This window comes from Hemitrygon akajei, chromosome 25 (assembly GCF_048418815.1).
Source record: "Hemitrygon akajei chromosome 25, sHemAka1.3, whole genome shotgun sequence".
NCBI lineage: Eukaryota > Metazoa > Chordata > Chondrichthyes > Myliobatiformes > Dasyatidae > Hemitrygon > Hemitrygon akajei.
In genome coordinates, this window is record NC_133148.1 from 33,502,916 (window position 1) to 33,517,772 (window position 14,857).

The 14,857-nt window shown below is 49.4% G+C and overlaps 1 protein-coding gene across 4 annotated transcripts in view; it reads right to left on the bottom strand.

Moving 5' to 3' along the window:
* Window positions 1-1,510: 1,510 nt before the first annotated feature.
* Window positions 1,511-14,857, bottom strand: part of LOC140716503 (RAC-beta serine/threonine-protein kinase) — a 153,191-nt gene continuing 139,844 nt past the window's right edge. For 3 of the 4 annotated variants that reach the window (XM_073029294.1, XM_073029296.1, XM_073029295.1), the window contains 3 exons: window positions 12,239-12,326; window positions 11,077-11,179; window positions 1,511-7,919 (listed from right to left, as the gene is read on the bottom strand). In XM_073029294.1, the coding sequence (XP_072885395.1) occupies window positions 7,843-7,919; window positions 11,077-11,179; window positions 12,239-12,326 (268 nt within the window). In that variant the 3' untranslated portion in view covers window positions 1,511-7,842. Of the gene's footprint in view, window positions 7,920-11,068; window positions 11,180-12,238; window positions 12,327-14,857 lie in introns of those variants that run through there. The other variant, XM_073029297.1, reaches the window with a different exon arrangement.

Genomic DNA, 14,857 nt, shown 5'->3' on the forward strand with positions numbered 1-14,857 from the left:
CACCAAAGACTGAACCTGCAAATTAACATTTAGGAATCCTGCACAAGGACTCCCAAGTCCCTTTGTGTCTCAGTTGTTTTTGTATTTTCTCTCCATTTAGAAAATAGTCAACTCTTTCATTTCTTCTACTAAAGTGCATGACCATATGCTTCCCGACACTGTATTCCATCTGCCACTTCTCCAATCTGTCTTAAGTCCTTCTGTAGCCTCTCTACTTCCTCAAAACTATCTATCTGCTCCTCCACCTATCTTCCCATCGCTTGCAAACTTTGCAACAGAGCATCATTCAAATCATTGACATGTAACGTAAACAGAATCTGTCCCAACACAGACCCCCCCCCCCCATGGAACACCGCTAATCACCAGTCGGAAAAGGGTCCCTTAACCTACCAACCAGTACATCTTTGGACTGTGGGAGGAAGCCAGAGCACCTGGAGGAAACCCACACGGTCATGAGGAGGACATACAGGTAGTGTTGGGAATTGAACCTGTGCCACTGGTACTGCAAAGCGTTGTGCTAACCACTATGCTGCTCTAATTCTATCTCAGACTATTTCCCAGAACTAGCACCGACATCGTCGCTACTTTGGCTTGTGTTGTACAAATTGTGCAAAGTTTGTTAATTGTAGGAATTTAAGAATGTTTGTTGAGGGTTGAATGGGCGCTGAACCTGAATGACCAGATCTCAGCAGAAATGGGGGGGGGGGGGTACCAATTCATTGCTTGCTAGCAGGGTGAGAGTTTGAAAGCTCACCCCTGTTGGAGGTGTGGCACAGAGCTCTGCCAACAAGTGCCAGCGCCTTGTTCCACTCTTTGGCTTCTTACGACTCCAGCGTGGTGGAGGTGGCTTAGCTCAACATCCGAAGTAGCACTGGGCAATGCCCAAAGTAGCTCCGTTCAGGTACATGCATTGGCAAAGGTGCTGAAGGCATTTACAGAGTCCCGCTGCCGTATGGGGCGGTGGGGGAAGATGGTGGAGGAGTTACTGCACAGGATTGAAGCAAGCTGCAGAGAGTTATAAACTCAGCTCCATCGTGGGCACTAACCTCCGGAGTATCCAGGACATCTTCAAGGAGCGATGCCTCAAAATGGTGGCATCCATCATTAAGGACCTCCATCACCCTCTTCTCATTGCTATCATCAGGTACAGAAGCCTGAAGACCCACGCTCAACATTTTAGGAACAGCTTCCCCTCTTGCCATCCCATTTCTGAACAGACATTGAACCCACCAACACTACCTCACTACTTTCTTTTAAAGACCTGCTGAGTTCCTACAACATTTTGTGCGCGTGTGTGTGTTGCTTTGATCTCCAGCATCTGCAGATCTGCTTCTGTTTGACATTAAACCCGATTCTAATTCTGAAGTGGGGATTGTTGCAGATGGAGGACGTGACTGATCTGTGGGAAGGCGGTCAGCACCAACCTCCAAGTCTCAAACAGCTGGGAAAGTTGGCAGATTCAACACAACAGCAGACAGACATTGTTGGCGATGGAAGAAGTGAGAGCCTGTTAAAATTCACTTTTTTTTATTTAAAATTCATAGCATTCAGACAAATTTTACATTGAGTTTTGTTGGGTTTCTGGTCTTTTTTTTTGTACATTTTAAACATAATTTAAGAGCTGGGCGTCTGTGAAATGCATTCAGGAACCAGCTCAAGAGAAATCGCGTTTGCGTTTACTATAAAACAATTTCGTCGTGGGATAGCAAAAAAAAAAGAATATAATGACACTCATTTTGATAAAGTTTAACTCCAGACCTCACAACTTTTTTTCTCTCTTTCTGTGCCTTCGCACCCAGTTCTGTCCCTTTTTCCTTTAAGGCAAATCGTTCCACGATACCCGGGGTTCTGCTCCCGCCCGACGGAGTAGGGGGTGGGGGCAGCCTCACGTCGGGACAGGGCACCGTCCAGTGAGGAAACCGGGAGTTTGCACAGGAGGTTAAAAAAAAATAACGGTGAGCGGAGAGCTCGTGATAAAGTAAAAGTTGAACGGGGGGAGGGGGAGGGGGGGGGGACACTTTTAACAAATCCACGTCGCTCAGAATTGCCTGTTCATGATTCGGAATGAACCCAAAAACACGGGGATTTTATAGAGGGAGAAGAGAGAAGATAGAGGCCAAAACACAGACGTGTAGAGCGGCGCAAACGCGATAAGAATACGCAGATGTACAAATACAGGAAGGGAGGCAGGCACAGAGCAATGGGGGGGGGGGGGGGGAAGAGAAGGCTTGTGTTGGGGGAGCGGGAGGGTGGGCTGTAACGACTCTGGTCTCCAGCTACTGAAGATAATTTAACACCCTGACCCCGCGGGTTCTCCGCCACCCACTGTAACACACACAGGGAGGGGAGAAATGATGGAGAGGAGGCGAAGGATGCTAATGGGAGTTACCCCCTGCCCTCAGTGCGACACGTCCACGCGTCGTGTTTACAGTGGCTGGAGGACAGGTGCAGACCGTGCCCCCGTGTGGGACATGCAGCAGCCCCGAGCTGTGGGTGGGGAGCGAGCTTGGGGCGGGCGCGGTCAATCACCGGGGAAGGGGAGAAGACCGATGGTGGGATCGGGCAAATCTGTGATACTCAGCACGCAGCCGCCGTCCCAGCAAAGTGCCGAGGAGCTTAAGCAACAAACCGCACACGTATTCCACGCAAGAATGATCGCAGGGCGCCCAGCTCGGAGTATTTATTGGCCCTTTGGCTCGGCAGTGAAGGGGGCACACACAGCGTGGTCCCAGATGCCCGGTCCCCTCCCACGGGGGGAGCCACACACAAGCAGGCACTGCCCACCCTCCAGCGTTGGCAAGGGGAGGCACAGCGATCTCGTGGGAAGGGAGCGAGAGGGAGTCCGAGCCACCGCCCGGTACAAAGCAACCGTAACCCCGGTCCACAGACTCGAGGGCAAGGCTCGAACCCGGGATTTCAGGAGCCATCCTGCAGATGCACCATTCCTCCACCAGGGGGCGCTGTGACCTCAGGAAAGCAACACCCGGCTTTGGCCAAATTACCCTTTGGGAGGGGGTGGACTGCCTCTAAATCTGAAGGCCTGATCCATGGCCCAGGGCCTCAAACACTCTCAAAACGGCTGTAACACACAAAGTGAGGGGAGAAAAGAGGGAGAGGAGCAATGGGTTGGCTGGGCTGAGGTGGTAACTTAACCAACTGTTACACTTAATGTGATTATTTTCAAAACCTTTGCTAGTGGCCCTGTTTAGAGTGTTGTGCCTCTCTGTGGTAACTAAGGGTGACAGGACCCCACTCCAGGTCATGGCACTGAATTCTTGCTGGACTGGGTAGGTGGTCTCATTTAGTTAGCAAAGTGGAGTCACAGTCACATACAGCAAGGATATGAAGAGGGGGTTTACAAATAAGGCAAATCATCATGAATCTTAGAAGGCCTTGAAAGACGTAAAATGGACGAAGACGACGTGACTAGAAAGAGGGGTTTCGGAGGTGAATGAGGTGACCCTGAAATGAGGGCGACATTGAAAATATGCTTGGTTTGAGATGAGGGCGGACACCAGTTCATACTGGGCACCGTACATCTGGTACAGAGGAGCCCTCCTGGGTCACCATCATCTCTATTACCCAGTTCGATGCTTCTGAATTACATTTCGATTTAAGAAGCCTTGTTTTTATCTATACTTTCTCTACATTACTAACGATTATATTTACAAAAGCAACAAAAAAAAACACAAAACAAATTTTAAAACACTACAAAAAAGGGAAACAAAACCCTTCTGCTTCCCGGACCGGGGCTCGATAGTCTTTCAAAGTCGTTAATCGTCGCCCGAGTCTTCAAAAATGCCAGATTCCAGAGAGTGACAGGAATACGGTGGCATTTAGTGAGCACCAGGCTGCGACTGTGCCTTTGTACACCGATGGGTCAAATGGGGGCAAGCTCTCAGACCCGCTGGACTCCCCAAACCAGCCGTGTGTCTCGCTCACACACACACACAAAACGCTGCAGGAACTCAGCAGGTCAGGCAGCATCTGTGGAAACATCGACCGTTTTACTCTCTTACCGCAGATGCTGCCTGACCTGCTGAGTTCCTCCAGTGTGGGGGGCTTGGATTCCCAGCGTCTGCAGATTTCCTCTTGTAGGGCCCCCAACTCTCTTCCTACTGTGGACCAATACCATTAAGCTAGGGGCCTGGGGAGTCTCTGGGACTCGAGCTCCAGCTGGGTCCTGGACACGGCTCAGTGCAGTCAGCACCTTCACTGCGACCCGGTATAGCTCAGCTCAGTAGGAGAACCGAGGGGTGCTCCCCAGTACAACCACATGGTCGGTGTCTAAATGCCAGGACTGTATTCTGGTGACAAGAGTGAGAGGCAGCTGAAACACAACACACAGATAGAAAGGCTCTTTAAATGGAGAAAAGAGGGAAAAAGGACAATTGGGCATGGGTGGGGGGGGGTGGAATTTCAAACCCCAAGCAAGAGCTGTTGCTTGGGTTTGATATATTCACAATGTACATCTGTGAAAACCGGGGGACTCGATGGGACTGCATCACACACATTGACACAGAGGTGACCTCTCTTCTCTTGTGCTCCCACCCCCCAGTCATGGACACGTGTACCAAATGCACTCAGTTTTAATAAAAAGAAATCCACCTTAACACTCTTGACCTGATTGTTGTCAATACAGTACCTTCAATAAATATTGATCTGTACCTAACGCAGGACAAAATTAACATCTGAATAAGTCCCTACATATTTACTATCCTGTAGCTAAACTAACATCACATAATCCCGACCCACTCCAACCCTCCAGGACACAGCCCCCAGCCTCACTGTAATGGGGCTGAAATGCTGAAAATGCTTGGCGTTGAAAACTTCACAACAGCATATATTTTAAAAATTCCCTCCTCCCCCAAACACACACGCGCACACACACACACCCACCCCCCCAATGCAAATTCTGCTGCCGTTTTAAGAGACGAACACGAATCGAGAGCTACAAGTTTTCTTTCCGAGGGCTGCAGAGAGAAACCTGGTGCTTCGCGGTCGAGAGGCGCCGGACGTCCCAGGAGCCAATTGGAGAGGGGAAACCCCGGCTGGGATTTTAATCACAGACGGCCCTTGGATTCCCCCCTTCAAGGTGAACCGCGACATCCTTCAAACAGATAAACATACAAGCATACACGCCCGCGCTGTCACACTGAAGGGATGGCTCCCTTGTTTACATATAAACTTATTTTCCATCCTGGGGCATTTACAAAATTGCTGGGGGAAAAAAACCCCACACTGGGTGTTCCCCTGCCAGCAGGGCAGCAAGTCTAAACAGCAACTACTGATCTGCCGAGAGGTTTAATTCTAGTGGGGTAACTGTGGGTACACCACACTCGTAGGGCTAGCTTCGGGGATTCTTGTATTAAAATGTTTCTGCTCGTCTGTTCAGAAAACAAAGGGGAAGAAACTTCGCACACGTTCTGACCACATACCCCTCCGTTCCGACTGCTCCAAGAACAGGCGGGTTAGCACAGGAAGGGAAAGAGCCCATCTGGGATCCGCACAGGCGATGCAGCAAGGAGTGGAAAATGACAGGGGAGGTTTACTTGGTAAACGGCCAGAGAAGGAGGGCTTAGTAAAGGTCAGAGATTAAGCAACTAGAGCTCCCTGCCTCGCCGAGAGAGCACGGGTAAAGGTTGCTCCCTGGAAGCCAGTGAGTGGGCAGAGGGGAAATTTCCCATTGATTTCAAGTGTCAGATTTAAATAATATTAAGCTTACCAACAAGTTCAGAGCTTCTTTGCTGTTTGAAGCAACTTTGACTTAAAAACATGGCGTGGTTTAGTATCCTTGAGTGAGCGAGTTTTGACAATGACCCCTGGTGAGGCAGGTTCGGGCCCCTCACCTTAGTAAGGAGGTTCACGAATAAGATTCCAGGATTGAACAGCTTGTCTTATGAAGAGCGTTTGATCGCTACTGTAGTCACTAGAACTCAGAAGAATGGGGGGGGGGATCTTGTTGAAACCCACTGGATATTGAAAGTGGATGTGGAGAGGGTGTTTCCTACGGTGGCAGAGTCTAAGACATCCTCAGAGGGGACATCCTCAGAATAGAGGGGCGTCCTTTTAGAAAGGAGATGTCTTTAGCCAGAGGGTGGTGAATTTGTTGCCACAGATGGCTGTGGAGGCCATGGTCTTGCATATATTTGTCAGAGGATTGATTCTTGACTGGTCAGGGAATGAAGGGATACGGGGAGAAGGAAGGAGACTGGGGCCGAGTGGGAAAATGGACCAGCCATGATGAAATGGTGGAGCAGACTCGATGGGCCAAATGGCCTAATTCTGGCCCTGTACTTTAACGACCATGTACTGATCTACAGTACATTTCCACATGCAAGTCAGGAGGATTGTGCAGGGACTTGGATAATTCGAACAGGCGAACGAGGAATTTTTCATTGCTTGTGGTGCCCAGGGTCACACCATAGAGTGAGATTAATCACAGGCCAGTAATGGAGGGGCACGTTGGGAAGACTAACTGGGGCAGAGCTGAAAACTACATCTGATGTGCGATAGACAAACAAGGCTTTGCGATCTGCGCCAGTGACGTTAGCTCATCCCATCACACACTGTAGTGTAGGCACAGAGGGCCAGTTCTACGGTCTCAGAACCGACTGGATAGTGGAACTTGGAATCAGAAGTTTCAGGTCCACAGGTGCTCAGTGTGGGGAGAGGCAAATGATAAGCAAGTGGGAGGAAACTGAGGAGCCACCGGGACCAACAGCCCCACTCAGAACAGTCGCCAACCCACAGCAAGAAACTCAGCGCGATTCCACCTGCTCTTCTCCAGTGCAGGGGACTGGAGTTATTCATGGAGATACAGAGTCCAGTCGGCTCTTCCACCAATCCCCCGATTTAACCCTGGCCGGACCACAGGACAATTTACAGTGGCCAATTAACCTACTGCCTGCCTTTGGACGGCAGGAGGAGACCCACGCGGTCAGAGGGAGGATGCAGACTCCTTACAGGGGATGTCGGATTTGAACTCCGACCTGTAAAAGTGTTGTGCTAACCGCCACGCTTACGCAGAGTAGGGGTGGCTGCTCAGCCAAGCCACGGGGAATGGGTTGTTGTGCAAAGTTAGGAATACTCCCTTCGACCAGCTGGGGTGTGCTACAGTGTGAACCGGACAATCGAACAGACGCCATAACCCGAGCAGGTGGGCCGCCCGGCCGAAATTCCCTCTCCCAACCGCGCCCCCTCCCCTGAACTCAGCCGTGGAAACGCAATTGGCCGCAGGCTGCAAAAACAGGGCAAGGGAACTTGGCGTCGAGCCCACGATCACCGCTGTCCTAAATAAACTGCAAGAACACCCGAGAAGCCCCTGCCCACCATTAGCACCGTCCCTTCCAGGAACGGGAGCAGCGTGCGCCTGTCCCCCACTAGCACCTCAATGAGTTGTGTGTGTGTGTGTGTGTGCGTGTGTGTGTGTGCGTGTGCGTCTCTCCGAAGGAGCAAAGTGTAGACGTAGAATAGCTGTATTAACATGGCCCGGCGCTCTCACAGGTGCTCCGTGCACCCCCTCTCTGCAGAGGCCTGCCCTCGCTGTGCGGGTTCACTTGAAAATATGCACGAACATTCCCAAACTGAGGCTTGTACAGCAGTGGAAGAAAGACCGCCGGTATGTTTTATATACACACACATATAAAAAAACATTTCTAGAATAAAAGTTGTACTGCTGGGAAGTCTCCGTACAGCGACGCCGGCACTCCTGCGATTCCCGAGGTGGCAGCTGCTGGCAGACGTCGGGAAAGCTGGAGTTTCGGGATCATGATGCGTTTTGCCTTCTCCAGGATCAGGAGGAGGAAGTCCTGGGCTTTTCGTTTGGTACTGTCGCAGGCTTTATTCGCGCACGCTCGCCGAGTAGGAGAACTGGGGGAAGTGTGCTTTCTGATCACTCTCCATCAGGTCCAGGTTGACTGCAGGAGGGGAAGAGGGTTCAGAGGTCAGTAGGAAGAGGGGCAACTCTTGAGCAGGGCTGGCTCTGCACTCTGCAAGCTTGCTACCTACCTGAAGTGTCCTCCGCTCCCCACCTGGTCATATCCAAATGCCTCTAACACTGTCCACCACCTCCAGGGTACAGTGTTGCTAGAAAGTTTGTGAACCTTGTAGAATTGTGTCTGTTTCTGCATAAATATGATCTAAAATGTGATCAGATCTTCACGTGAGTCCTAAAACTAGATAAAGAACCCAATTAAATGAATAACACAAAAAACTTGTTGATTTATTTATAGAGAAAAATAATCCCATATTACATGTAATTGTTGGAAAAAGTATGTGAACTTTGCTTTCAGTAACTGGTACAGCAATAACCTCCACCAAACGATTTCTGTAGTCGCTGATCAGACTTACACAGTGGCGAGGAGAAAGTTTAGACCATTCCTCAATACAAAACTGTTCCAGTTCATCAGTATTTCTGGAATACCTTGCATGAACAGCCTTCTGCGGTCCTTTAACATCCGCCAGACGATGCCGAGGATGTTCTACGAGTTTGTGGTGGCCAGTGCTATCATGTTTGCTGTTGTGTGCTGAGGCAGCAGGCTGAGGGTAGCAGACACCAACAGAATCAACAAACTCATTTGTAAGGCCAGTGATGTTGTGGGGGTGGAACTGGACTCTCTGACGGTGGTGTCTGAAAAGAGGATGCTGTTCAAGTTGCATGCCATCTTGGACAATGTCTCCCATCCACTCCATAATGTACTGGTTAGGCACAGGAGTACGTTCAGCCAGAGACTCATTCCACCGAAATGCAACACTGAGCGTCATAGGATGTCATTCCTGCCTGTGGCCATCAAACTTTACAACTCCTCCCTCAGTGTTAGACACCCTGAGCCAATAGCCTGGTCCTGGACTAATTTCCACTTGGAATAATTTACTTATTATTTATGGTTTTATATTGCTATATTTCTACACTATTCTTGGTTGGTGCAGCTGTAACGAAACCCAATTTCCCTCGGGATCAATAAAGTATGTCTGTCTGTCTTCAGGTTATGCCACAGTATTTCAATTGAGTTAAGGGATGGTCTCTGACTTTACCATTCCAAAACATAGATTTTCTTCTTTTTGAACCATTCTGTTGTTGAGTTGCTCTTGTGTTTCAGATCATCATCTTGTTGCATCATCCAACTTCTAATAACTTCAGTTGACGGACTGCTACCCTGACATTCTCCTGCCAAAGGGTTTCGGCCCAAAACGTTGACTGTACTTTTTTTTTCCCATAGATGCCGCCTGGCCTGCTGAGCTCCTCCTGCATTTTGTGACTCTTGCTCGGATTTCCAGCACCTGCAGATTTTCTCATTGGTGATTTTTCTTTCTTCTGTAAAAATGTCTTGATACAATTATGAATTCATTGTCCCTTCAACGACTGCAATCTATCCAGGCCCTGAGGCAGCAAAGCAGCCCTAAACCATGATGCTCCTTCCACCGTGCTCCACAGCTGGGATGAGGTCCTGGTGTTGGTCTTCAGTGCCCTTTTACCTCCATATGTGGCAAACGTGCACTTCTGCCAAAAAGTTCTAACCTTTGTCCCGTCTGTCCACAGAATATTATCCCAGAAGCGCTGTGAACATCAGATGGTTTTTGCAAACCTGAGACGGGCAACAATCTCTATTTTGGAGAGCAGTGGTTTCCTCCACGATGCCCTTCTATCCATTCGTGTCCAGTGTTTTTCTTATAGCGGACACATGAACAGGGACTTTAGCAAGTTCTAGAGATTTCTGCAGGTCTTTTGCTGTTACCCCTGGGTTCTTTTTCACCTCCTTCAGCATTTCACATTGTGCTCTTGGTGTGATCTTTGAAGGACGCCCACTCCGAGGGAGAGTAGCAACAGTGCTGAATCTCCTCCATTTGTAGACAATTTCTCTTACTGTGGATTGACGAACACTCAGGTCTTTAGAAATGCTTTTGTGGCCTTTTCCAGCTTCATGCATCTCTACAATTCTTCTTCTAAGGTCCTCTGAAAGTTGTTTTGATTGAGGCATGGTGCACATAAACAGATCTTTCTTGAGGCTCTGTCAGTGACCAGACTTTGTGTGCCTTTTTTTTTTATATAGGGCAGGTCACCTCTACAACCCACACCTTCTGTCTCATCTCATTGGAACACCCAACTCCAAATAGCTTCTGTAGAAGGCGTTATCCCAGAGGTTCACATACTCTTTTGTACCTAGACTGTGATTGTTTAAATGATGTACTCAGTTATGGACGCGAAGAAGTCCAATTGTTTGTGTGTTATTAACTTGGGCAGATTGTGTATGTCTATTATTGTGATTTAGATGAAGATCAGACCACATTTTAAGAATAATCACTGCAGAAAACCAGGTAACTGCAAAGGGCTCACAAACTTTCTTCTTGTAACTGTAAGTGCTCCAGGCACCTAATACTGTAAAAACTTCTTCAAACTTTTCCCCAATCACATGCAAGTTATTCCCTCACGGATTTGGGATAAGAACCGATACATGCCTCAATTTTATGAACTTCTATTAGGTCACGTCAACATCCAACTCCTCAGATAAAACAATCTAGTTTTGTCCTACCTCACCTTGCTGTTGTTCGCATGGTTTTTTTTTGCTCTTTTTCTGTGGGCACAGGGGGTTGGTCTTTATTTTTAAAGACTGGGTTCTTTTGGGTTCCTTGCTTTGTGATTGCCTGTTCAGCAAACTAATCTCAAGATTGTATAATTTATACATCTGTTGATAATAAATGTACTCTGAATCTTGAATCTGATGGCTAATACACTCATAATCCTGGTAAATGTCTGCAAAGACTCCAAATCCTTCCTATAATGAGGCAACCAGAACTGTGCAAAATATTTCTAATGTAACCCAGCTGATGGTTGGGTGGTCCAGTTGATTGCTACCATCAGGAAGGAGGTGCAGAAGCCTGAAGATGCACACTCAACACTTCAGGAACAGCTTCTTCCCCACTTCCCGACACACACACGTGTGTGTGTACAATTTATATTCTTTATGGCTTGCTCTGTACTGCTGCGGAACAATAAATGTCATGACATATGCCAGCAAATTTAAACCCGATTCTGAGAACGTTCAAAGCAGTCCTCGCAGACAACAAGTTACTCACATTTATCTGGAGGGGTGACTGTTATCGTCTCTGCTGTGAACTCATCATCAAAGTATCGCGTGTCCGTCTCCGAGGATACCTGGGGTTTGAAAGGTGGCACAAGCTGGAACAGAGAGAATTGATGGAGAACAGGGGTTATTAGCCCAGTGTCCGTGTAACCCTCACACCACCCAAAGTTCTCCTGGCTTATAAAGCCAGCAGTGATCAGAACCAACTCCTCCGGTGGCACCTCCCCAGTCCCTTGGGTAGCAACCATAAACTAGAATAGAAAAGCAGGAACGTAATGCTGTGGCTTTATAAAGCACTGGTGAGGCCTCAGTGGGAGTATTGCGAGCAGCTTTGGGCCCCTCATCTGAGCACTGACGTGCTGTCATTAGAGGGGATTCTGGGATTGAAGGGCTTGCCATATGAGGAGCGTTTGATGGCTCTGGGCCTTTACTTGCTGGATTTTAGAAAAATGGGGGGGGGGTCCTCATTGAACCCCATCAAATGTTGAAAGGGCTCGATAGAGTGGATGTGCACAGGATGTTTTCTGCAGTAAGAACCAGAGGGCACAATCTCAATAGACTGAAGTCCAATTATATCAGAGATGAGGAGACATTTCCTTAGCCAGAGAGTGGTCAATCTGTGGAATTCTTTGCCACAGGCGGCTGTGGCAGCCAAGTCACTGGTTACATTTAAGGCAGAGGTTGATAGATTCTTGATAGGGTGTGAAAGGTTACAGGCAGAAGGCAGGGAAATGAGGTTCAGGGAGGAACGGGTCAGCCATGATCAAATGGCGAAGCAAACACGATGGGACGATTGGCCCAATTTGGTTCCCATGTCCTGTGGTCATCCCCACACCATGGAGTGGGGCCCACCAATGCACTTACTGTACAACGCCTCCCACTGGGTCTCTCCCCCATCCTCTCCTCCCCAGGCCAGGCAGTATCTCTGGTCAGCTTCAACCCCAACGTTGCTTGCAAGGTGTCATTAATCACGCCTGAGCTTCAAGCAGAGGCGCGCACTGCCTAAAATCTGAGGCCAGTCTGACAGACCGCTGAGAAAGATCCCACTCCGAACGCCCCAACCAAACCATGCCCACCCACTCCCCCCCCCCCCCCCACCCACCCCCGTCTTCACTCAGCAATAAATGAGCCTGTGAACGACTTCGGATCCTCACCCGCTTCTCCACGACATCCTGCCAATTAACAGAAACGAAAAACTTGTGATGCATCACTTCCTTCGCGTCCTCTGGGCCCCCGCCCAACCTGGGGGTGAGGGGAAAGAAAGCATCAGTAACTCAGTCCATACATCGGCCCAACCGGCTACAGGGCTGCGCATGTCTTAGGCACCCCTAGATAGACATGTGCCTAACACTCACTCAGTACTGTACCCTCTAGCCCCCTCGTGCCCCGTTGGACAACTGCAGAACCCCCAATCGCAGAGAACCACACTTACCACATCTGACCTCAGGCAACACCGCCCCCCCACCATGTCCCCGTCACATCCATCCCAAAGGATGCTTCTCATTTCGCCCTGTGTTTAGACCCACGGTCGTGCGACTGACTCGACTGATCAAGCAAGTCCATCGTTGGGATCACGCAACTCAGGCGCGATCGGGAGGAGCTTCCATATCCTCCCCGGACGACGAGGCTTAAAGACGTCTGAGTTGGTCGGCTACAAATTATCACCAGAGAGGTGGAGTGTGGGGAGGTGAGGTGAGAATAAAGAGATTTGCGTAGGATTAGTATAAATGAGAACATGAATGTTTGTGAAGAAAAATGACTTCAGGAGGTATATTGTATACATTTCTCTGACATTAAATGCACCTATTGAAACAGTAGAGCACAGGAACAGGCTTTTGGCACACTATGATGGGCCAAACCAATTAAATAACCTGTCAAACAACACACACAAAATGCTGGTGGAACGCAGCAGGCCAGGCAGCATCTATAAGGAGAAGCACTGTCAACGTTTCGGGCCGAGACCCTTTGTCAGGACTGTCAAATAACCTGTCAAATGTCCCACTGAACTAAACCCCTCTTCCCAGGTCCCGTTGGGTAACTCCAGAACCCTCAATCGCAAAGAAGACACCCATGCCCCTTAGCACATCTGAGCTCAGCAACCACTCCCCCCATGTCCCCTCTGCCTACACAATGGACATGTCCTTCCATGTTCCTCACACTCATGTGCCTACCTAAACGGCTCTTAATAGTCTCTCAAGTACCTGCTGCTGCCTCCATCACCCCCTCCTCTGTTAAAATAAATTGCCAGAGTCACAGAGAATTACAACATAGAAAAAGGCCCTTTGGCCCATCTAGTCCATGCTGAACCATTTAAACTGCTTCCTGCCGTCGACATGCACAGACTACAGCCCTCCACGGTCCTATCTGTGTACCTATTCAAATGTCTCTTAAATGTTGAAATCCAGCTTGCATGTACCACCTGTGCTGGCACATCCCCTTTGAAATGACTCCCTTGATGGCCAGTGGGCTGAGGGGCCTGTTCCTGTGCTGTGATTCCACGAGGCTGATGGCGCTGAGGGAGTACGGCTGGTCCTTCCACCAGCTTTCTACACCAAGATTGGGCTCAGCCACCCAGTACAACTGCCTCCCTTCATCTTGCGGTGACCAGAGACCTGAAACACTTGTCCGGCAGACGGGTTGACAAACCGCATCCCCCGCCCAGGCTGGATGGGACTGCTCATTCAGTTAACCGCAGAGCGGGCTACCCTGGGACGAAGTACCAGCTCAGTCTGGGAGCAGCTTCCAGTCAATGGGCACTGGTCTGGATGGAGATTCTTCCCTCGGACGGCCCCTGGCCTCATCTGGATCATTTCACTGCGACCCACTGGGTACCAAGAAGACCCAAAGCAGTATGGGAACAATTAATGGACCGTTCGGTCACACAGAATCTATATATTTATTTATTGAGAGGGTGAAGAAGGGTGGCGGGGTGGAGATACGTCTCTACCAAAGATGGTGTAAGGCGCTCCTTCCCTCTGATAGCCTGCAGGTCACCCTTGGGCAAGATGAAGCACTTGCTTAGCCCCCGATCAGGGTCATGTGAAGCCATGGGAGCAGGTGGTGGATGGTCGTAAGAGCAGCCGGTGCAGATCACAAGTCCTGGTTATGTGACCACAGACGTCAGGCAGACCACCTCAGAAGAGTATTGATAATGCTGGGGGTCAGCCGTCTTGTAACGACACTGCCCAGAAGGCGGCAATGGCACACCACTTCCAGAGAGACATTTGCCAAGAACAATCATGGTCATGGAAAGACCATGATCGCCCAGGCTATATGACACGGCGCATAATGATGATGTCATACAACACAGCACAATGATGTCAATCGACAAGGCACATAATGATGTCATACAACACTGAGATACAGCGTGGAACAGTCCCTCCAGTCTTTCAGGCCACATCCCCAGAAACCCAAAATTTGCTTTGCCTAATCATGGGATAATTTACAATGACTAGCTACCTACTCACCAGTCGGTCTTTGGACTGTGGGAGGAAACCAGATCACTCGGAGAAAGCTCATGCGACTGTGCATAGACTCCTTACAGGTGACGCCAGATTTGAACTCTGATCTATGTTGCCATGATCTGTAATAGTGTCGCGCTAACACTACTGTGGCGCTACAGGTCAATAGCGCCCTAGAATCCTCTTCCACATATATCAGCTGCGACCGGTTCCTTGAGGTTCTCATAGCCAGGGAAGGGGGAGCCAGTGGGGACAAGCTCCCAATGGCGTGCATCTCAAGTAGCCTCTGACAACCAGGTCCAGCTCCTGGCC